The sequence below is a fragment of the Cetorhinus maximus genome, chromosome 6, assembly GCF_964194155.1.
Source record: "Cetorhinus maximus chromosome 6, sCetMax3.hap1.1, whole genome shotgun sequence".
NCBI classification, from domain to species: domain Eukaryota; kingdom Metazoa; phylum Chordata; class Chondrichthyes; order Lamniformes; family Cetorhinidae; genus Cetorhinus; species Cetorhinus maximus.
Genome location: NC_135884.1, coordinates 30,034,381 through 30,059,506, shown reverse-complemented (window position 1 = coordinate 30,059,506; position 25,126 = coordinate 30,034,381). Strand labels below are relative to the sequence as shown.

The window sequence follows — 25,126 nt, the reverse complement described above, 5'->3', positions numbered from 1 at the left end:
GTTCCCCCTACAGGACTCTACCATCGACACCACCAACCCCACCATCTAAGACACTCCCCCCATGCTCCCCTTCCCCGGACACTTTCACCCCCTTTCCCTGTAAGCCTGCCTCCCCTCTCCAGCCTTTGCTCATCCTTGCAGCCTTCACCCACCTTTCCAGCCATCACCTGCCTGCCTTTTCCAGCCTTGGAGCAGTGTTTGCTAACGACACTCAATATGAGTGAAGTAAAGTGAGATCCCCAAGAAGGAGAAAGCAACCTCAAAGTCATTGATAAAAGGAAGCTTGCCAGGTGCACGCCACTTATATACAGTCGGGAAACTAACTATCCACTGGAGGGGCACTTAATTTGGAGGAGGAACGTAATTCTGGCAAATTGGCCTTTTAATGTGCATTCATGAGATGCAAATTAATGCAAATGTGGTGCCCAAAACATATCAGCGGGAAACTTGACCCGCTTTTAACTCACCATCAAAGTCGGGAGGACAAAATTCCAAATTAATTTCCTGCCGATAGGAAACTCACTTTTTCCCTCACGCCAAATTTTGTGCCCCCGCCCATCAAGATTCCCGCCACTGTTGGGAGTGGAAAATTCTGCCCTGTTTCTTTAATTAAACATAAATTTTCCAATTAAAAGAATTGAATTTCAGACAACAGCCATTACTCAAGTGCACTACTTGCACATTGGGCTGGATTTAATGCAGCACATCGTGGTTGGGCCCACTTAATCACAGGATAGCCCTGTCTCAGTCTCCTGGGCGGCAAAAAACCTCTGATTAAGTCAGAGGGTGGAAGAGGCTGACGCAGGATCCTGGGCAGCTGGCAGCGGTATGCCAATTAAGCTCATTAATGAGCCAATTAACATCCATTATCCCTGAGCCTACTGGAATTTAGTGGTGACTCAGGTATTAAATGGGAGCCACACGGCGTTCCCATGTCTCCCAAAGGCTGCCCAGCAAATTCTGTCAAGTTTGCCAATGGCCTACCAATAAGGGTGTGGGCGCCTTGTAACCATGCATTCAGTGCCAGATCGAGGGAGCCGGCATCTGAAAGTGGGGGGAGGGTGGGTAGGCAGGCCACTGAAAGCCAACCTCCTTGCCCTTGCCTCAAATCTCCTGCTACCTTCTTCTCCAACCCCCACCCCGTAACGCATTAGCCCTCCCTCCCTAATCTGTGGCCTGGATCCTTCGCTGATCCTGGATCTCTGGTGGGTGCATTGCCGGCAGCTGCCACCATTCCCCCAGTGGAACTGCTGGCCTCTGAATGGCCGACAGCTCTCGGCAGGTGGGATTTCTGTCATCGGGTCATGAATTGGCACTGAAGGGCACACAATGTCATTGGGCCTCCCCCATGGAAATGACAGGGGTTCCCTGCCAGTTCTTTGGCCCATTTCTTCGAGACCGAGGCCCTCATTGGCCTGACTGAATCCAGCCTAATAATGCAGTATACTTAGGATTAAAAAGTACAATTTTAACTTTGTGTAAGTGAACTGGTGTAAATAAATAACGCTTGAATTTACAACTATGAATAAAGCAATTTGCAGCTGTGTACCATTTAGAATTAATCAATGGGCATTATCTAACCAATAGGTAATAATGCAATGATAAAACAATTTACTTGAGTGTTTATTGCTTGCTAATATTTATGTGAAAACAAAGTTGTACTCTTACCCTGAATCAATGTTAGCCAAAAAGGCTGGTTGTAGTGCTCTGATGAAATGGTTAATGTATTGAGAAAAACAAGAATAATAACTAGCCAGTAGAAAGAAACAGACTTCACACCAGCTCGACATTTTCTTCTCCAACAGCGGTTCCAACGACGCCAGCGTCGGCTGAAAATGAAAAGATGCTGATTACACCACGAAGAAGTTTTAAACTTTATACCTAAGCGAAAGAAAAGAAAATCCGAAAGCAACTCATTCAAAAATATTGTTGGATATCTCTATTTGATCAATTTGTATTGATTAGTTAATTTTGTAATTTTGCTTAATCCAAGGACTGAAGTACGACTCTTAAATTGCACATGGTACGGCATTCACATTTTTATCTCTTCAATTCAATTCATTCCCTAGACTATGCGCTTTATCTATAAAAGATTGTAAACCCTATGCCATTTTGTAATACACTTAAATTGTACTTGATTATAAAGATAAATAATAAGTCACCCGTCATTCAAAAATTCATAAAGTACTAATTTTAAACACTCAACTCATGATTTATTAATTATTGTAACCTTTTATGTCCAGTGAGAATAAGTTGGAAAACTTATCAATACTGTATTAAATCCTGTGATTTAAATCCTTATATATGGAAATTTGTAGAAAATATCACATTGATATTCATATGCAAGTTGAAATTCTTCTTATGCATTTTCTATTGACCAGGATGAAAAAGGTATGCCAACCCAAAACAAAATGCCTCACACTCTGAAGAAAATCTAACTCATCATATGATGCAAATTATTTAGCCGACACTTCATACCATCCCAAACAAGTGTTTTAACGGCAGTACTGCAATGTTTATAAAAGATTAAATCCACTTCAACTCTGTGGAAGTGGATGAATTAGTTAAAATCTTGGGCTGGATTTTCATTTGGGGCTGAGAACTGTAAGTGGAAGCTAGTTCCAGGACCTGACCCTGCTTGGCATCTTTCAGGCCTCTGCGGTGCTGGAGGACCAATGGTCGCACTCTGTGATTGGCAGCCCCACCTGCCAAGATGGGAGCTGCTGATCTGAGCATGGAGACTGCGAGAGACAAAGGCACTACTTTTAAACAGCCACAGCTGCCTGACCATGATCCTGGAGGGGCAGTTCCTCCAGATAAAGGCCAGCAGACGCAGCTGTGGCCCAGCGGCTGTTATGGGTCCAGGTGAGGTGGGGGGGGAGGGAGGGCGTCCTTCACTTGATCTTTCATGCCCCGCCCTGACCACACCATTGCCTGGATGTGGTCCAGATCAATGTGAGCTGCCCGCATTGCCAACTGGAAATTCCAGTCAGCGTGAGAACAGGGCCTTAATGGATCCCATAATTTACTGTAATTGGCTGTCAGCTGGCCAATCCATCACAAAGCAACCCTCATTGAAAACGGCTCGGGTTTAGGATTGTGGCGGCAAACCAGTGTGGAGGCCGGTGATGCCAAATGCTCACCTGCCCACCTCCAATCCCACCCCGGACCCATTTAAAAATCCAGGCCCTTGTGCCTACTTGTTCTGGTATTTCAGCTGAATGTTAAATATACCAAGGTAAAATTTGACAATGAACATGATGTTCTTTCAATGTCCTGACCATCCATGGGTCAACCAATATCATCAAAAAGCACATATTAACTGGTATTTTCTCAGATTGCTGTTTGCAGGCCATTTTTGATGCAGAATGACTGTAATATTTGCCAACAGAGTAAATCACTGCACCCCACAATTTATTTTGTGAACTGTTTTAACATATTTTGATGATAACGTTGCTAAATAAATGTAGTTTTTTTTTAACGTAGAGGAAATATATAAATACTGGGAATTTCCATGCATTCATGCATTTCATGATCTGCTCCTTTGACCACAGTGAAAGATCAACAGAAAGCTCACTTACATGTCTTTCTGAGGTTTCTGTCAATCCTCCAACATTACTGCGATTGATCAGAAGAACCCCCGTAATTTAATGCCCCTCCACCCCTTCAATAAGTCTGCACAGAAGCACCCATTCCTTGCTCATTGTACTCACTAATGAGAAACCATGACATCAGTTAGTATATACCTTTCTTATGTCTTCCAAATACATGCATGACAAAAGTCTATTCCTACCTATGCATCCCTAACTGTGACTCCCTTGAGTCTCCTTGATTGATTTACTGTATTTCTTAGTTCTTGTCATTAATGGTTATTGAGGTAATGGTCTGGATTTTCACTAAGTCAGGTTGACCCGGGAGCCCCTTAAAAATGGCAGGCGGGTCCCGGTTCCGGGATTCCCGACCCCATTCCCAGGCTGTGCGGTTTTTGGGAGTGCCTTTAAACGGTGTGGGCTGCTTCCTGTCAGAAGTGTGCATCTGTTACTCCCAACCTGGTTGAGTCCATTGTGGAGATAGATATCCCCTGCTCCTCTGCAATTTTCATGGAGTCAGGTGACATTTTTAAAGAATCGTGGTTCACGGACCCTTAGAGGAATTGTGAATCCTATTGTGCATGAACTTACCTTTCAAAAGGTAAGTTCATAAGGTCGCCCTCATGGCTCCTATGCCAAATTACGTCCCTACGCATTCCCTATGCCCCATTATGCCAGGTTCAGACCCCCCATTCACCCCATGTCTCCTCATGCACCCTATGCCAAGCTCTGGCACTTACATGCCCATCGGCCCACCCCCTGCACATTTTCTAGAACCAATGAGCATCACAGTGTAAAGTGGTATGTGTAAATAAAAGCTTTGAAAAAATGTATTCCATTGACAAATTTCTCCTATTGACAAAAAAATGTCTAGGCTGAAATCTAATAAAAGTGTCAATCATCCAGGCCCTTTGAAGTTTCAAAAACTACAAACCACAAGCACTTGAAACCTATTGAGCTATGTAAACAAACATAGTGAAATTGATGACAGAGATCAGAGAGCCTGAGCTGTCAATCAAACAATCTTTATACTGGGGAGCAGGTGTTGTGTTATTCTTATAGATGTCTGGGCTCTCAGCCAAGTCTCATTATGTACGCCCCTGTAGCTGCCTCCACAATTCCTCCTGAGTCAGCTGGCCCAACTCCAGCCAGCACCCAGCAATGAAGATCCCGCCTTGGCGGGCGCGTTCTCTCAAGGTGGGCTGACTGAACTGGGAATTTCCCAACTCCCCCTATCCACCTCGAGAATGAAAATCCAGGCCAACGTCTCCACTGCTCCACAGGTCCAGGCTTGTAGCAAAGCTGAAGCCCTGGAATAAAGAGGACAGTGGCAGCATGGATATGAAGTTGGCTGAGTGACAGGAAACAGTAGTGGTGAATGGTTGTTTTTGGAATGGAGGATGGTATATTGTGGGGCAATATATTTCCCAGGGTTGGTATTCGGACTGCTGCTTTTCTTATCTATATTAATGACCTAGGCTTGGGTCTATGGGGCACAATTTCAAAATCTCCAGATGACGTAAATCATGGAAGCATTGCAAACCCATGAGGAGGATAGTGATAGACTTCAAGAGGACACACCGTCAGGCTGATAGAATGGGCAAATGTGGTAGATAGAATTTAATGCAGAGAAGTGCCAAGTGATACTTTTTGTGTAGAAAAACAGGGAGAGACAATTTTTTTTAACATAAAAACACATTTTTGAAGGGGGGTGCATGAGCAGAGGGGTCTGGAGATATATGTGTATATATGTGTATACATCTTTGAGGGTGGCAGGACAGATTGCAAAAGCGGTTGCTAAATCTTATAGGATCCTGGGCTTTATAAATAGAAGCCTAGAGTACAAAGGCAAGTAAGTTATGATGAACCTTCATAAAGCACTGGTTCAGTCTCAACTGGAGCATTTGTCTAACTCTGGGCATCACACTTTAGAAAGGACGTGAAGGCATTGGAGAGGGTGCAGAGAAGATTTATGAGAATGGTAACGAGGATGAGACACTTCCGTTATGTGATTAGATTGGAGAAGCTGGGACTGTTCTCCTTAGAGAAGGTTGAGAGGTGATGTGATTCCGGATTCCCGGCCCCATTCCCAGGCTGTGAGATTTTGTGAGTGCCTTTAAACAGTGTAGGCTGCTTCCTGTCAGAAGAGTGCATCCAGCACTCTCAGCCTGGTTGAGTCCATTGTGGAGATAGGTATCCCCTACACCTCTGCAAGTTTCTTGGGAGTCGGGCTAAGATTTTAAAGAACCGTGGTTCACGGACCCTTAGAGGAATCAGTCAATAACTTTAGGGAAGATCTTACCTGACCAACATCCTTGATTTCTTTAAGGAAGTGACAACCCAAGTCAACCATAATAAACCTTTTGGTGCTGTTTAGTTAAGACTCCAAAAGACATCTGACAAATTTCCAAATTAAAGGTTACTAATTAAGCCCACCTGTGGACATTAAAGGGAAAACTGCCTGAAGTCTTGAGTAAAGTACCAGCGAAGAGCAGCAAGAAGAGAAAAAAGTTGAGGAAGTAGAGTTACTCCATCTACTTGTACAAAGTGATGAAGCAGGTTCACCCGGCCACCGACCCGTCCAAGGTCATGAGTATCATGAATTCCTTTGTGAATGATATTTTCAAATGCATCACAGGTGAGTCTTCCTACCTGGTCCATTACAACAAGCATACAACAATCAGCTCCCAGGAGATATAGAACATCATTTGCCTACTGCTGCCCGGGGAGCTGGTCAAACATGCAAGTCGGAAAGGACAAAGACAGTAACCAAGTCCACCAGCTCCAAGTAAAACTCCACAATGGACTAATAAGACAAAACTGGCCGAAGGGTTAAAAAAGAGTGGGGACTGGTTAAGACTGTAATTGCAGGCCCAGAGGAAGGGCTCAACATGGAGGCCATTATTGTTTCTAACTTACATCAGTTACTTGGATTAAAACTCAATGCCAATTAGTTAAACTTGCAGACAATACCAGTCAGGAGACTGCCAGAAACTACAGAATGAGCTGAACAAAATAAATGAGTGGGCTGAACAATGGTTGGTAACATTTAAGTTTAATTTAATTTACCAATGTAAATTACTCTACACCGGAAAGAAAAATGGGCATACTTCATGCAGACTTCGCAAGTGGTGTTGAAATAGCCAAGGATGGATCTGAAAGACACCTGGGAGTCTCGATTATCAGCCTTAGTTCTGTGGAAGCCTGAGTCACTATAGCCATGGGTTCAATTCCCACTCCAGAGACCTGAGCACATGATTTAGGTTGACAGTTCTGGACAGTACTAAGAAAGTGTTACACTGTCAGAGATGCAATCTTTCAGATAACACATTAAAATGTAGTCCATCTGCTCTCTCAAATGGACATAATCGAAACAACAGTGTCCTGACAAATAATTAACCTTCAACCAACATCACTGAAATAGAAAGAGATTATCTGGTGATTACTTCATTGTTGTTTGTGGGGTTTTGCCATGCATAAATTGGCTGATGCATTTCCCTACAGTACAACAATTTAAAAGTACTTCACTGGCAGTAATGCAGTTGCTTATGGTTGCTATATAAGTTTCATCTTCTCTCTTAGACTGGGCCATATAATCGAGTGGAGAGCCCTTTTCTCCAACGATGAATTCAGGGGTGGGGATTGTCGAGGAGACCCAGAAGGAAATACCAGTTAAATTTAGACATCCTGCATGGAAGCCAATTGAAGGTCCTAAGTGGTTAATCAATGGCCACATAAGGGCCACATCTCTCTGCCGCTGGTATTGTACAACATGGAGGGGCCACCAGGTGCACTCTGGTAACATCCCTGTGAGCTTGGGGGGTGGTACTTTTCCGATTAGGCACCCTGTACCCCAAAGGAGGGCCCTGCTGGCGGCAAGGGCTGCCCTACTGAAAGAAACCCTCTGCCCCGCCCTCCAAATTGACATCCCCCACCACCAATCCCTTGCTAAGACCAGTCATACAGGCCCCTCACAAGCCCAACCCACTCACCTCTCTTCTGGGGCCTCTATCAATGTTGCTGCTTCAGGCCTCCTGCAGTACCATCAGTGGCCACCACTCCCATTTCCGGGACTTAAGAGCTTCCAACCAACTGATTGGCTGGCAGCTCTTGAGGACTTGGTCTTTAAAGCCACGGGAATCTCTATGGCTGCAAGTTAACTGCCTGATTCACATTTAATCCCACTGCAGCGCCTGGAAATGGCCGTGTCTGGGTTGCCACAGACTTTCCAGCTGGTGGAGGGGTCCACCACCATGGCCATTAAATTCAGCTCAGTACCTCACGGTTTGTTCAGGTGATGCAGCAGGAGCAAAGGGCCAAATTTTCCACTCCAGAGACAAAGTGTGGTGGCAGGTGGGAAAGTCGGCATGGCTCCTGCTGGCTGGCAGGATGGTTTGCCGCACCAGAACGCCCGCTTTTCACCTCGTTACGAATGCATAAACGAGAAGCATGCTATATCTCGTGGCAGGGAAAGCTGGGAAACGTGCACCCCGCCATTACCTCATTGGGTTGCAGTTCCAAGCACCATATTAAAACGGAACCCACCACAAATTCACTCTCTGCGGTCCAGGAATTGTGGCGAGTGATGGCCCCCAGAGAGCGAGCGCTGTGCCCCGAAGTTCAGCGCAAGTGCCTGGACAGACTCATCCAAGCAGTCAAGGACCAGTGGGAGGTCCCCTACACCCATGATGGGAGCCAAAGGTACACCAACCTCACCACCAAGGCTTTGAAGGAGATCACCAGTGCGGTCAGCACCTGTGACCTCAGAAGAGGACCGCTCTGCAGTGCAGGAGAGTAAGTCAACCTTCTCCTCACTCTCAACTCAAACTCTCAGAAGGCCATCAAGCATTCGCGGGGTTACAGCCCTCAGGAATCACACACTACCAGCACAAGGGACATCGCCATTGATTCTCTCACACACAGTTTAACATCTTCATCTCTTGTCACATCCTGCACAGGTCACGTCTTCAGCCCTTAAGATAGGTCCACTCAGCACACACATCTGTCTTTATGCAGGACAAGATAATCCACGCCACCAGGGAGAGATCCCAGATAGAGGGGGGATGCCAGACCTCAGGCCAGTCACCACCTTTGAAGGGCAGTGGCACAGCTGGCCAGCGAAGACAGGCACCGTTCCTGTGCCAAAAACAAGATCAGCATCTCCCAACAAGCCAGTGAGGGTCCATCCAGTAGTTTTTGCTCACCCACCAAAACTGAGAGTGCTCTTTAATGTAGGTGAACCTCCACCAATCACAAATTAGCTCTTCCCTCTATTACAGCACCAACAAGAAAAGGTGGAGGTACACAGCCAGCCAGCCAGCCCATCAGCCCCAGCCCCTAGACCATCTCAGATAAGGATCCTGATGAACCACCAGATGTGGACCCATCACTGCATTCACGTGCACCCAACACCAGCACAGAGACACACACATCAGTGGGACCTAGTTTTAGAGCAGGCTCAGGGTCACCATCTGGTGTGCACAGCACAGATTGGAGTCCACAGCAGGCAGAGGCAGTGACAGCCAAGATTACTGACAATCGGAGGACTGCTGGAGGTCAGGCTCCTGCTAAGTCCAAGTCTGATGATGAGCCTCTGGAATTGGGCCTGAGAGAGATGTTGGAGCTTCAAAGACAGGCGGGGTAAAGCAGGCAGGGTTGGCAGAGGCCGTCAGCAGATTAGAACGGTGGATGGAAGAATCTGTTCTGTCTGATGCAGTGGCACCAACATGCCAGAATATCAAGGTCACCATTGGAAGGGTGGCTTCCGCCATGGAGACCCTGCTCCAGCAATTTGTGCCGGATATGCACTCGGACCGGCAGACCATCGCTATAGCGATGAGTGGGATCCATCAGTGGCTAAGCAAGTGGGGGTCGGGGCACCTCAATCTCCCTCCAAGAGCACCTTCCCTCAAGCAGTCAGGGAGGGGCCCTCAGACACCCACAGGGAGGGGGATCGTCAACTGGACACCCCAGGGCAATCCACCCAGGACTCTCCAGGGCTGTCCAGCCACTCCAAGTCCCCTCTGTCTTTGACCCCAGTCGCTCCAGCTTCTCAGGCTGAGGACAGTGCACCTGCCCCACAACAAGAGACCCAAAGCAGGCCAAGGCCCTCCAGAGCATGCCGCCAAGGTCATCATAGACAACAGGGCATAGCAGTCAGCAGGCTGCCTCCACCTCTGCTGCGGAAGTTGGTGATGCACCTAGACATAGAATAGGGTAAGAAAAATTAAGAATTACTAGCAGCACAATGGTGGCACGGGTGTTCAGTCACTGTATATACTTAGCACATCTGTAGATATATTTTCCTTTTTCTGAAAGTCTCATCTAGTAAATGGCTCTTCTTTCTGATGCAATGCTCCAAGGTCATACAAGTGTAACAGATGCCCCCCTCCTCACTTAGCTCCCATCATGTCCCTCAGGTCTATGGTTTTTGGTACAATCTCAGTACAATGAGTTGTCTTTATGTCCACGGCAGCAACATGAACAAAGCCAATTGCTCTATCAACACGGTGGTTGTGCAATGCATATCTTAGACTTGCATCAGAGGATCATATCATTAGGTCTCATGGGTATAGATTTTGCAATTTTTTTTATTCTCCTGATGCTGCTGCACTGAAGTCTGTTGTCTGTGGATGTTAATGGATTTAATGGCAACCCGCATTGGAGTCATTCTAACCCAGTGCATTTTTCAATGGCCTCCATGTAATGTCTGTCAGGTTTGGGTATGGATTACATTTCAAGTAATAACCTTAGCTGTTCATGGCGGCCTGTGGCGTGACATTGTGACTGCATTTACACCTAGACATCACCCCTAAAATAGTTCCCACTCTCCACCTGCAAAATGCAGAGCTATGGACCTAGCAAGCACTTGCTGACTCCTGAAATGTCTGTTAGATGGCCATGACTATGCAAGGTTAGAGGTGTGTGTTTAGCATCATGATGCCGGCCTATTAAACAGGAGGATGCTGATTTGCACCTGAAGGTCTGGCTAGCATGGCTCGACATGGTTATCCGATCGTTACAGTGCCATCAGCATCCCAGGCTTCCTTGTGTATATCTTAAACTGCTGGAACGAAAATGTGGAGTCCCGAAATGGGATCAGGGCAAAGCTCCAATATATCTAATGTGTGCACTTTATGATCAACAAAGTTACTAAGTAATGCTTAAATGCTGTGTCATGGCTGACTGAGCCACCTCATACTCAGATGCCAAGGCAATGCTGGACATGAACTTGGGAAGCTCCAGGTAAAGGCTGGGTCATGAGCGCTTGTCAATGATCAGACGATGGTGTGGCTGAAGCTCTCTCTGTGCACATAAAAGTGACCTGACTTCAGGCTCGCATCCATGACTGAGAGTGACAGATCAGTGTCCCAAAGAACGATCTCATGCCGGGGACTTAGTATGAGAATGAGGCCAGGACATTGTTTTTGCATGAGAGGTGGCCTGTGAAGAGGTGCTGCAATCTGGGTTCAGATCAATCCTCAGGCAGTCAAGTGATTGATGATTATCCTCCTTGATGTGCCTTGCAATGCTCCAGGCATACTGCCATGAGTGCACTGAGGTTTGCAGTGCTGCCCCTGCCTCTTGAAGGCTGCCATAGGCAGTGACATGTTGGCGAGATGCTTGAAAAGACTACACTATGTCTGCTTATTTCGTAGTGAGAGCTGGTATATTTCTTATCCCGTTACAGAAAAGCCACATGTTCCACAGGCTGCCTAGCCTTCCAAGGATGGAGCCATCATCATGCAAGATTGTGACTACTCATTCTGAGATTGATGTCCTTCAATGAGGTGCTGAAGATGTTGAAGAAGGCATTAATGTCAAGCGTGCATGGAGGGCACAGGTGAAAGAGGCTCATATGAGCTAGTCGTCTTCATCTTCCTGGAACCTTGTGGCTATAAGGGTCTCATGGGCACATTTGTCATGTCATGTCTGGCCTGTGCTGTGGCCTCTTCCTGTGGGGCCTCAACATCCTCGTCCTCTTTGAGGTCATCTCTTTCAACATCCTCCTCATTGGAGGAGACGTGCAGTTCCTCCATCTCGCCATCTGGCAACATCTCCCTCTTTGGAGCGCCAGCTTGGGTAGAGCACAGCAAACCAAAGTGACATGGGACACCTTCTGGGGAGAGTATCGACCAGTCCAGACATCTGAAACACATCTTCAACATGTCGATGGTCTTCTGAATCAAGGAGCGTGTTGCAGAATGAGCTGCATTGTACCTCTCCTCTGAAGCACTCTTTGGGGGTGGCCTTTATCACTGGTGAGCCGGCCCCTAATGTGCTGAGGGTCCTTGAAGATCTGTGACGCCTGCAGGCAACTCAAGATGTAAGAGTCGTGCGGACTCCCAGGATACCTTGTACAGACCTACATAATCTGCTTTTGGATGATCACAGATCAGCTGCACATTGAGCAAGTGGAAGTCAGACCCCCCCCCAGTCCACCAGCAATTTTCTTCCTAGGTTATTTTTCAATTGAGTCATTCCATCGTTTGTCGAAATGGTGCTGCTCCACTTCTATTATCAGACCAGCTTCCAACCTCCCCACCCACACCCCACTCCGTCACTGTCCAAGTCCCTCCTACCATCCTGGAAGAGCATCGTATGCAAGTTACCCTCCCTCCAATCACCCTCCTGCCTCCCCCTTTAATCCTAGAGCCCACTGTTATTCTGCAGATATCCCTGTTCTTCCTCCTGAACTGTTATCTGTGGATGTTCCCATGCCCCATGTCAACTCACCCCTCCCCATCTTGAGGCCCTATGCACAGTGACCTATCGAGACCCCCTATAAGAACATCGAGTGCCCCCCTCTTACTTACCAGCTCCCCATTTACAGGCTGCAGATGCCTCCCCTGACTGTGCAATCTGCTGCCCAGTACCAAGCCACCAACCCCCAGGATGCAAATGTGTGGGGGACTGACCATGCCCTGTACACCATGCTGTGCACGACCAACAAAGCACAGAGAAGCCCTCCCCCTCCCTGGACTGGGACCAAGACATGTGTGCCAGGCAAAGCCTTGTAGCATGGTGCACACTGCGCCAGGACTGCTTTTGCTTTCTGGCCCTGACTACAAGTTGTGCACTGCCCCTGATTGATTCAGGCATATCTCCCCTCTTTGTTTAACACCTCCCCTTCCACAAGTCTTGTGTGTCTATCCACCCCTTCCCTCCTGGGCCCTTGTAAATAGCACCCCCTTCCGGTCAAGTGTTTGCCGTCCAGCCCTTCCTTTGTCTATATCTAGTCTCATACCCCCTAGTCAAGCGTGTGCCTTCCAGCCCCTTCCGTTGTCTCTGTCTAGTCTCACTAGCCCCACAGTCAGGTGTGTGCCTTCCAGCCCCTTCTCTCTGTCTAGTCTCACCACCCCCCGCAGACAAGAGTGTGCCTTTCTCCCCCCCCCGACTTCCCTTCCCGCTTATCTTGCCTGAGCAGCCTGGCACAGAGCAGAGCAGCTGTGAGAGCAGCGTAATGAAAGGTCGGCAAATGCTGCACATACAAACCTCAAAGTCACGAGTGGTGCAGTTCTGGCAGGTGCACGTCAGTTATATGCAGTCGTGATTCACACTGGTCTAATTAGCCGCCAGTGAGACCATTAGATTTGGAGTGGGAGCATGATTCTGGGGAGCTGGATTTTTAATGAGCCTTCATGAGATGCCTCCCTAACAGCACTGTGGATGTACCTACACTACATGGACTTCAGTCGTTCAAAAAGACAGCTCACCACCACCTTCTCAAGGGCAATTAGGGATGCGCAATAAATGCTGGCCTACCTAGCGATGCCCACATCCCATAAGCGAATAAACAAAGGCATGTACATATGGTTCCCGACACGGCGCAGCAGGCAATCCAACCCGCCATGAAAGGCAGGAGAGGAAAACTGCAATCCATTTATACACCGGTGCAAAACTGACTTTTGGTCGCACTCCAAAGTTTCCGGTCCAACCTGCAATGACGCGCCCCCCCCACCCCCCCCACAACTGGCAGGACCGGAAAATCCCGCCCAAAATATAAACAAACAAAATCTTACATAATGGTAGCTCAAAATCCCATATGGCTTAAATTATATCACAAATAAAAAACTTCAAGTATATATGCTGAATTGTGTCAATGGTAATTGAAAACAATGGTTCTTTTCTTTACTTATACACACATTCCACAAATGGAGTTTTCATTAGAGCAAATAATATCTGTGATCTTTCAGTAATGATGCAGTGAAATAAAGTTTAATAATAAAGTATTTAACTATTATAGATAACGTGCATCAATTTAAATCATGGTTTGCCACTTTCCACTAATTGAAACTGAAGCTGAAAAGTTAGAGAAAAAAGGTACTGACCTGAACTTTGACTTAGAAATTCGGATACTGTAATGTAAAGAAAATATGGAAAAAATTAACAAAACATTATTGAATTAATCTGAGAGTTTCTTAAACTATGAAATAAGACTATACGCTAAATACATTCATCTATTTTGTACTGATTTTACAAAATGTTGTTTGTATGCACTGAATGAATACTAAATTGAAGGGATAATGACACCAGTGGCACTTACATCAACGTCATAACACTGCAGAAAATCCAAGAATGGAACAGATTGTTGGTATTGTAGTTTAGTGAAATAAGCATGTTTTTCTTCTATCTTCATGATCCAGGACCAGGCATTAGCTGATTTAGCTATCCTGATTAAAAGTGCTTAAAAACACAGTACAAGTTCCAAATCATGGGAGCATGATGACAATCCAGTTGTGCCACTGACTAATTAATTAATATTATTTGTACTCCTTTCCCAGCTTATGCTTTACGCAATTTTGTAGAAATTTGTGTGGCTGCAACCTAACAGCTCAAATTGAAGAGATGAGGCCAAGATAGATGGCTTTGTATAGTAATGAAAAAAATGTGGAGCCTTCTTAAAACCTTGGCTGGTTAAGTTGTAAATGTGAAATATGTTATATGGAGGAAGTAGTGAGTGCCGAGAAGGATGGAAACTTAAGTTTGTGGCAAAAGATAGTAAAAATAGTACGACTGAGTCTATGGTCAGATTCTCCCAGTAAGGAGCAGCAGTCACCTGGAGTGCTGGTCAGGAAATCACGGGTCATGGTGCCTAAGTTTCTTTTAAAATAACAAATCAGAGACTGCTAGTCTTTAATTCACTGACCAGTACTTTCTCCAACTCCATTTATTTTAGGAAGTATCCAATTAAAAAGTCAGCCCTAGAATCTGTTGGCAAGTGGCACAGCCACAAAGCCTCCAAGCATCTCTTTGATAGCTGGCAAGATTTGATGGCTGGCATGCTAGATGAGGTGGTTCTCCCTGTTTGGAATTCTGGACTACCCTTTTCCAAAGGACAGCAGTACACCATGTCTGACAGAGGGTGGCAACCAAGGTCGATGTTTTTATGGAAGATGTCGGAGCATGGAGCATTCTTTAATTTAATTGGACAAGACTACCAAATAGTAACATGAATCTGGTGGATAGCCCAAGATTCTGTCTCACAAAGCTCTGCATGTCAGCCTGTTCCAAATTTACAACTAGCCCAGCCAAGCCTCACGCACTCTTAACCCTATGAATGCATCTGAGATTAGAGAAATTGGGGCTGCTCTCCTTAGAGAAATGAAGGTTGACAACAGATTTGATAGATTTGTTGAAAATCATGAGAGGTCTGGACAGAGTAGATAAGGAGAAATTGTTCTCATTGGTGGAAGGATTGAGAACCAGAGGACATTGATTAAAGATAACCAAAGGTGGCATAAAGAAATCAGGATCTGGAATGCACTGAAAGAATGGCGGAGGCAGAGTCAATCGTGGCTTTCAAAATGTATTGGCTAATTATCTGAAGATTTAAAATAATTGGCAAAAGGAGTAAATGTGATGAGGAAAAATTTTTTCACCCAGTGGGTGGTTGGAGTCTGGAACAAACTTCCTGAAAGGGTGGTAGAGGCTGGTTCGATCGAGGTATTCAAAAGAGAGTCGGATTGCTACCTGAAAAGACAGAGTGTGCAAGGTTACGGGGATATGGCAGGGGAGTGGGACGAGGTGGAATGCTCTTTCAGAGAGCCAGTGCAGACTTAATGGGCCAAATAGCCTCCTCCTGCACTGTAAAGATACTGTGATACCGTGAATTGCAGGGCTATAGGTAAAAGACAAGGGAGTGGGGCTAACTGAGTTGCTCTTGCAGAGAGCTGGCATAGACACAATGGGCTGAATGGCTTCCTTCTGTGCTGTAACTATTCTATGAATCTGTGGTTCATGCATACCTATTCCTCAGCAGAACACACAGTCAGCATCCAACAGTTTCTTAGGTTTTACACATGAAAATATTAAAACACAATCTTGGTCATTCAGTGACATTTAGGATGGGCATCAAATTGAATAAATGGCATGCCATCAGTGACTCCTGCGCTTTGGGAAATGTAGAAAACCAACAATATTGGCTAAGCATGTTTAGTGGAGAAGTAGATGAAAGTGCAAGCTATGCTAACCATAACATCAGTTGCTGGTTTGATTCATGTGTGGACAGCATATTAACTAATGTTATAGCACTAGCAGAGATCGAGTTACAGGCATAACTATTGAGAGCAGTGGTGACCTTGTGAATTGCTGGCAGTGCCATCTGTTTATTACAAGTTTAATTGTTGGTTTATTTTCTACAGATGTTAAGTCTCTTGCCTGGTAAACTAGAGGTGCTGGGACAGTCATCACTGATCATTAACAAATGGTTGACTTGTCCTACAGTCTATAAATTTTGTTTGACATGCCTTCTTCCATCTTGTACCACAAAATACTTAATTGTGGCACTTCTAAAACAAAGTTACAACAGGAGTAAAAAAACACTGGCTGCCAAAAATGTTTCACAAAAATATATTAATAAAAATTTCAAATATATGGAAAAACTTTAATAAAGACACAGGCCGAAGCTTTCCAACCCCATTGGCATCGGGCGTCATGGCAGGCGTGAGTGGACAATATGGTGGGAAGGCTGAAAATTGGTTCCACGACGTCGTGAAACCAGTTTGCGATTGTCTGCTTCACTCATCAATGGCGGGCTGCGTTTCCTGCCGTCGGACGTCGGGAACATCATTTTAATATATCTGCATATAATTATAAACCCTGCCCACCAGAATCATCCCCCCACACTGGATCATCCAGACACATCAGCGTGATGCACAACTGTACATAAGTGACAAGGAGCTGACGAGCTGCGCTTCGCTCAGGACTTCAAAGTTTGTTTGCCTACCTTGCTTTGGGCAGCACTTGCGGTCATCAGCACCAGGCTTCACAGGCAGCACCACATCGTTTTTAGTGGGGCTCATGGACAAGTCTCTACCTACCAGGCCAACCGTAAGGCAGGGGTGGCTTTTCAGCTGCTGCAGGGCTAGGGCTTGTTTGGGGAAGAGGGAGAAGAGGCCTCAGGCAAGGGGAGAGGCTGCAGAGCGAGGGCTGTACTGGGGAAGGGGGCTATCTCAGGGTGTGTGCGGGGGCACAAGTTGATCTGTGCAAGTGGCATCAAGATGGTGCTGGCCACAGTTTTCCCCATTTCCGATTGCTGCCTTATTATCCCCTCCTCAATTGCCTCAATATCACCCTCCACTCCAGATTATACCTCCTCCCGATCATTCTCTCTTATGATAACTTCCACCTCCCAGTCACCCATCCCAATCATCATTCCCTACCAGGCCCCCGGAAACAACTCCACTCCCAACCATCTCATTCCAGTCACTTCCCTCCTTCATTCTATCACACCTTTAGAGGTCATACCCGCCCTGCTTCTTCCCCAACTGCCAATTACTCTATCCGGAAGTATATTTGGAAGATTCATTAATCACCTATGATTATTTTGGTATAGCTGTGAGAAGAGGAGACTAAGCCCTCTTCTTAAAATAAGCATTAAGCCATTTGCATATACCAATATAATCATAGGTAGCATTCAACAGAACTTCTAGTATTCTTGACTAATGGACAAGGGAGGTAACCCCACCACACAGTTGGAAAACGAGCTGATCTATATACTCAAAATACTAAGAAAAGCTTAATAATTACTATTGTTTAATTCAGCTATTGCATTACGAGGCATAATGTTACATATTTCTTCACTATAATGCAATGTTACATTTAAATTATAACATTATGCATTTTTGAATGTTTCATATTGGTAACATTAGGTGGAATCATCTCAGGTTTGTACTAAGTGTGGTAGCAGGCGGGAAAAAGAACATTTTACCTGCCGGCCACAATGGCGGTTTTTCACGCCATATCATCCCAATCTCACCTCATTAATCATGCATTCCCAGGAAACATGCTGTTTTGATGGCAGGCGGTTTCTCATTTGCCCGCCACACCATCACCTCGCCGCTTCCTCACACTGAGTGCCACATTTAAAGTGCAGCCACGCTCACACCTTTCAGTGCTTCTAGCCCAGGATTGCTGCAAAAAGACATGGCCCCGAAAGGCAAGAAGACTGCAGCCACCCAATGCAGTGACACGTTTCTGGATCGGCTTTTGGATGCAGTGGAGGCCTGCTGTGATGTCCTCTACCCCAGCTCTGGCCGCAGGAGGTCCAGCAATCTCACTACACTGGCTTGGTAGGCGAAGGCAATGCTGATCAATGCCAATGCTGCATAGAAAAGGTTGGCTGTTCAATGCTGAAAGAAGATGAATGATCTCATCCATGCCACCAGGGTAAGGCAACCATCTCATCACTCTAAACCCTCACACTCACAAGGCCATCACACATTCACTGGCATCTCACTCATTGACAGCTCAAGGGACATCACCACTCTCTCACACATACCCTCACATCTCCATCTGGCCTTATCTTCTCTGGAGACTGCCTCCTCAGCCCTCACCATCATGAGGCCACCTGCACAGGTCAGCTTGTACTCCCACACACACCCTGGGATACCCCCTTTCCCTGTACAGCCCTCACCCTGAAATCTTTTCTCTTGCCTGAGGCTGCTTCACCCCGTTGCCCAAGCAAGCCCTAGCCCTGCAGCAGTTGAAAATCCACCCCTGCCTTATGGCTGGTCTGGTAGGTAGAGAGCTACCGTGAGCCCCCCTAAAATGATGTGGTGCTGTCTGCAAAGCCTGGTGCTGATGACCACGCGTGCTGCCCAAAGCAAGATAGGCACATAAACCTCGAAGTCCTGATCAAAGTGCAGCTCGCTAGGTGCATGTCGCTTATGTACAGTTGTGAAACACGTCGGCGTGCTCGGATGATCCAGCATGGTGGGATGATTCCGGCAGGCAGGGTTTATAATGTTATGCAGATGTATTACAATGAAGTTCCCGACATCTGATAGCGGGAAACATGGCCCACCATTGACGGGCAGAGCGGACGATTGCAAACTGGTTTCACAATGTCGTGAAACCGATTTTTGGCCTTCTAGCCATATTGTCCACCGCCAAATACACCCACCACCAACGGGGTATGGAAAATTCTGCTCGTTGATAGCTCTTTATAGATGCACTTAGTAGAAGATTTGATGAACTACGTTGGTTATTAACTTAAGTCTTTTACTCAAAATTATTTATTTCTTTGGTTCTATTTTTCTCTTCTTTCCTGGATATGGTTATTTTAGTTCTGTAACCTTTTTTTTGCAAACTATCACCCCACCTCCAATCTCCCTCTCCTTTTCAAAGTCTTTATTTATGTTTCATTACTCCCTTATTGAATCCTTTTAAACAAGTTTCCACTCCAAAGCCTGAACAAAGTCATAAATAACATTCGCTGTGATTACGATCATGGTGCACTATCCCTTTTCAACCTCCTTGACCCTCACTGCAACCTTCAATACGGTGGACCACAACACTATCCAGCTTAGTGAGACTGGCTTTGCTTGGCCCTATCCTAAATTAACCAATCAGAGCTTGAGCACCTTAGTAATTGCTGCTCTTTCTACTGTTAGGAATCCATATCTCCAAGAACTGTATGTTTTTTTTTAAATTGGAAGGACATTGAATTATTTGGATTTTCTTCAGAACTGACCTGGTTTTTTTTTAAAGGGTTATTATAAGTTCACTGTGGACTGAAAGCAGGCTGCTTTCTTCCAAGAAATCACATGACTTCAGCCAAATGACCAGGAAAGCACCTGGGCAGGTAAGAGCTATTTGTATTTCAGCTTTAATTGCTGGAGGCAAAAAAAAACTGCTGTTTGTTTTCAGGCTTGCAGCTGTCCTGCTGACTTCCTGGAAAACACTTGGCCTGAGATGAGTTCTTTTGAACATGTTTTTTTGAACTCAGAGTGTGGTTTTGGGAGTAAACTGAGAAGGAAGATTGCTCAGCTCTCTTTCTCCCTGTCTTGCCTGGAGCTCAGTGTGTTTCCATCTTCAGCCAAAAAACCCTCATCTCAGTGTGGCCCATCGCTATTTGGAAGCCTGAGAACCTGCAGCCAGAGAGACTTCCCAAGGACAGTGGTTCACCAAAGCTCATTTGGAAATAACTTCCAGACAACTGCTGTGACCAGTGAGCCATTTTCACACACTGAATGACCAGGTCAACAGCATCAAAACCTTTCGAACTTTATCCTTCTTCATGAAGTGTCCTCACTATGAACAGATGCTGTGTGTGTGTGTGTGTGTGTTTTGGGATTTAAAAGTAGTATAGTTACACTTCCAGATTACAAATTGTATGCTGACCAGTTCTTGCAACTTGGTTTTAAAAAGAAGTTTTGTTTCATAGTAAATCAATCATTCTGAGTTTATTGAAATAAGCCTGGTTAAAGTTTCTTTTATTCTGAGTCTAGCAATAGCAAAAGTAAACAATTGGCCATTTTGATGAGTGAATTAAACATTTACACTTATGGTGTGACCTGTGGAGTAGCGGGGCGAGAGAAACTGTGCACTCCTCCAATTCCGGTCATAACACCACCGCTGCACTATCCTTTTAGGAGTCTTCCAAAAATCTATGTTTGGTCATCTCCTCTTCCCGATATATCCTTTGCAGACATAGGTCAACTTCCACAGGTATGCAGATGAGGCCAAGCTTAACTCACTACCAGCACTCCCAGCCTGTCACTGTCTGTGCTAGCAGGCTGCTTGATTAACAATCAAAACAAAAAACAGAATTACCTGGAAAAACTCAGCAGGTCTGGCAGCATCGGTGGAGAAGAAAAGAGTTGACGTTTCGAATCCAATGACCCTTCAACAGAGCTCCAATCCCCTCCAGCAAAACAATGGGAAGACTGAAACATTGTCTTCAACCCCTGGCACAAACTCTGCACTCTCACCATTGTCTCATTCCCCCTCCCGGGGACTGCCTCAATCTAGACCAGATTGTTCACAACCTTGGAATGCCATAAATACCCCAAACTGAATTCCCAATCTCAAATGCTCTCCATAGACAGCCTATTTCCACTTTTGTAACTTCTGCCCTACCTTAGCTCATCTACGGCCAAAACCCTCATCCATCCATTTGTCAGCTCCAGGCTCAATTATTCAATGCTCTCCTTGGTAGCCTGTTATGCTTTAATCTCCAAAATTCTTCTGCCTATAATACCAAACTGCAACAAGGCCTTCTCAACTTTCACCCTCTCCCCCACTCCTTTGCTGCCCTATATCAGTTGGTTCCCAGTCTATTTTAAAGTTCTCATTCTTGTATTTTAATTCCTCCATGGTATTGTCATTCCAACCTCTGTAACCTGGTCTAAAGCTGCATTCCTTACTGAATTCTCTGTTTCTTCTCTTATGACCTCTTTTGCACCCCTACCTTTCCGCACCACATCAGAGGCAGCCATTCTTTGAGCTACCTAAGCTCTGTGCTCTGGAATTTTCTCTCATATTCCCTCTCCTTTATTAATAGCCTCTTAAAAATCCACTTATCTTAGCAGATTTTGGTCACCACTCCTAACATGTCCTTCTTTGATCCCTGTATTTTTTCCCTTATGCCTAGGTAAAGAATCTTGGGGTGGTTTTTTATGTTAAAGATGCTATAAAAATCAACATTGTTGCAGTTATTCTTCAGGAATAGTTTGATATGCTTGGGGAGTTTTCAGATAGACACTCCTCAGGCATGAATCCATTGTCGATACGTTATTCAACTGTGATCAGCTTGAAATAGGTAAAGGAATAGGTTAGTGCTGTAAGTTTCATTTTACTGGCAACTGCTCAAGGTTTTGTTTCTCTAGAAACAAATTAGTAAAATAATTATTCTTAGGTGGTAACAGCTATACCTAGCCCAGAAAGGTGTCATGGTCAGATGAGGCATAGTGCAAGAGCAACTGGATACTTAAAAGAAACAACCATACTAGAAAGCTATGTTATGCCTTTCATTTAAACTTGCGTAATTAAGATGCTTGCTAAAATATGTAGTTCATTAGTGTGTGGAAGTAAAATAGGAGTTACTTCAGTGAACAACACCATGGTTCAATAGTCTGATAAGGAATTAGAACAGACAGACTGGATACACTGGTTCGCCATCATGAACAGCTTATTAATAGCCAATATAAACAATGAAATGTCTGAGAATGGTCTTTGGGGAAGTTAAGGAACTGGCCATGGAGAATAGCCTAGGGTAATATAAGGAAAGGATGAAGTAAGGTCTAGGCCTGGTTGATCAAGAACAGAAGGTACATGTGAAGGCTCAAGAAGCTAATAGCAGATGAATAACATTAAAGGTGAGTTTTTCAACCCAAGGTTTCAACAAAGAAATCAACGTTTTATAAGGTATTTTGAAATGAGGTAAATTTTTATAGGGCAAAAAGACCTTGTCAATAATTCATCCAGGTCTATCCCTGAAAAAGGGGTAAGAGACTTTGGGACACCTCAGTGCAGTGGCAGTGGAGAGAAACTCCTAAGGGTAGATCCATGCTAACATTCTTGGGTAGTCCTGAAGAAGTCATGAGACACCGAGAAGAAAAGCAATAAAAGAAGAAATAATCCTGGAACTCCCTTCCTAACAGCACTGTGGGTGTACACCACATGAACTGCGGTGGTTCAAAAAGGTGGCTTACCACTACCTTCTCAAGGGTAATTAGGGATGGGCAATAAATGCTGGCCAAGCCAGCAACACCCGCATTCTATGAACGAATAAATTAAAAAATGAAGAAAGAAAGCTTTTTGCGCATGTCAGTTGTCCTGCCTAATCTGGACTTGTACTCGCTACTTGACACGGTCGTATGTTTTTGCTGTATAACTAGTGTGTTATATCGCATCTTAAAAGTCTGATTAAACTCAACATACCCACCATATTGATGTCAGTCCAGATTGATTAGATAATGATAACATCAACTATATTTTGAAGTTAAAAATAGTAACAAAAATACACTCATCAGCCCTTTTGAACAAGTGATTAGACTGCAGTCAGCGACAAGAACCCTGGTAAAAGTTCTCTCCCCATGCCGCCCTCCCCCTCGTTTCCCCAACATCCCTCCACCATCGCAACACAGGGGCAATAAGGACAGTTGTGGTGCTATTACTATCACTCTAGTTGAGATTAATTAATTCAGCACAAACCAGAACGCCTGGAACCCTCCTGACTTGTGTGGTTCAGTGTACTGCATTTACTCAATAGAGCTGGAAATTACCATTGCAGCTGATATCATACAGAATGTATTGACATGTTTGTACAAAACTCCGCTCTCTCTTATTTTAACAAAGGTATTAAACTGTCTAAAATAAATGGGTTAATACATTCATAAACAGTAGAGAAAGCAATTATACATTTACATAAGAACAGTAATAACAATTATTTCGAACCTTGAGTCATCAGAAGGAATGTTAGCAAAAAATCTTTCAAGCCTGATTATGGGATGCATCCAACAAAAACAACTACAAAGTATCGATGTTTTAACATTCAAACAGGAATCAGTGGAAATAGCTGAAAAAGCAATCTTTGGCCTAGAAATTTGATCTTGCTCATAAACTTCAGTAGAACATGAGCTCCATGTGCTTGGTCATGTGGTTTCAGCTCAGACTTCTGTCATGGAAACTCAAGACAGCTACCATCTTGGACCTAGGGGCCAGTATTGATGGGGTTTCCAATGTGTCACATCACTCCTGCACTCTCTTCTCACATAGAGCCACAGGATGATTAAGGTGCAGACCTAGGAAAGTGGTCTTTGGTCCTTGGGGGAGTTACCTGCTGTGCTCTCTCAAATGATAGCATCCCTGGTCCCCTGTCACCCGCTCTGCCAGTGTTCTTCTCAGTGCTACACAATCAACTAAGCCAGACCGCAATAGTCCATACCAAATGTTACAGTCTGCAGGCAAGTCCCCAAGGCCCAGAGCTGCATAAGGTCACCCACTGTGGCCATTTGAAGTGTTCTCAATGGAAGTTCAGCAACCCATTTCCCAAGATAAGTAAGGGGCATGCAAGGAGACAGGCACCCATGCCGCAGTGAGATGGAGACTGAGTGAGTAGCGAATTAGGTTCACGTGTGAATTTGGTGCACAGGGGAAAGGTGTGGTATACATAGGAATTATTCTAAGTTAATTAAGTGAGTAACTAATTAAGTTAACTCCAACGTCATCGCATGTCATTTAGATCTTTTGTTTGGCAGGCGCGCGCCAGAGGTGGCTGCGCGCCCGCCGAATTGTCAACGGCCTATTAAAGCAATTAAAAAAGTAATCAAGCTTATTAGCACCGCTGCCCATCCAACCTTAAGGTTGGCGGGCGGGCAGGCAAAGAGCCCAAGCGACCTTCGCGTTTTCCAGCAAACCTCATCCACAGGTGGGATGAGGTTTCCTGAAGGTTTCATAAAATTAATAAATAAATTTGGTGAACTTGACAAACATGTCCCAGCTCATGTGACACTGTCACATGAGGGGACATGTTTAAATAATTTTTAGCTTTATGCATAACAAAATCTTTTTACCAACTTATTCTCCCTGAGGCACAGAGCTGCCTCAGGGAGATTGCTGCGCTCTTTCACACGCATGCATGAAAGAGTGCAGGTCCTGACTCTCCCTCCCCCCCCTGCCCGCACAGGTAGCGCTGAATGCTACCAGCCACGTGTTATGCTCAGCGGGAAATGACGCGCGCAGCCAATTGCAAGCAGTGATCAGCTCCGCGCCCGCCCCTGCCCAACCCAGCCTGACATAGGTAAGATGTAGCCCGTGGAAAAGTTACATTGAAAGGGGAAGCTAGGTATAAACAGAAAAGGAGTTTGTGCGTGTAAGTCAGAAGCATTTAAGATTTAACCAGCCTGTAAGCCTACAACTGTGTCTGAAAAGGAACCAAATTGCAAGGGTCCTCATCTTGAATTCGTACGGTCAATTGTGCTTTGCCTGGTGTCTGTTTAAAGTCTATGTTGCCTTGGTAAAGGTTTACCTGGGAGTGATTCATTTGGGGACCCGTTAAAAAGTTATTATGGTAGTAATTTGTAGACATGTGTATGTGTTTAATTAGTTTTTAAATTAATAAATGTTTAATTTAGTTATATATAAAAAAACCTCTTGAATTCAGAGCTGCATCTCAAACATACCAATTGAAAATATAGGTTATGACAGTTGTTCAAGTTTCCATCTGGGATTTAAACAACTCAGCCTTTACCAATTGCTGTGTCAAAACATAGGCAAGGGAATCAAAGTTTATCGCGGGTTGATGGGAA

General features: G+C 45.0%; 1 protein-coding gene across 1 annotated transcript in view; it reads right to left on the bottom strand.

The window, feature by feature from the left end:
- Positions 1-25,126, bottom strand: part of cacna1db (calcium channel, voltage-dependent, L type, alpha 1D subunit, b) — a 681,678-nt gene that overhangs the window by 347,495 nt on the left and 309,057 nt on the right. The window contains exons 11-12 of the mRNA XM_078543507.1: positions 13,922-13,948; positions 1,669-1,829 (exon numbers count right to left, since the gene is read on the bottom strand). Of these exons, the coding sequence (XP_078399633.1) occupies positions 1,669-1,829; positions 13,922-13,948 (188 nt within the window). The remainder of the gene's footprint in view (positions 1-1,668; positions 1,830-13,921; positions 13,949-25,126) is intronic.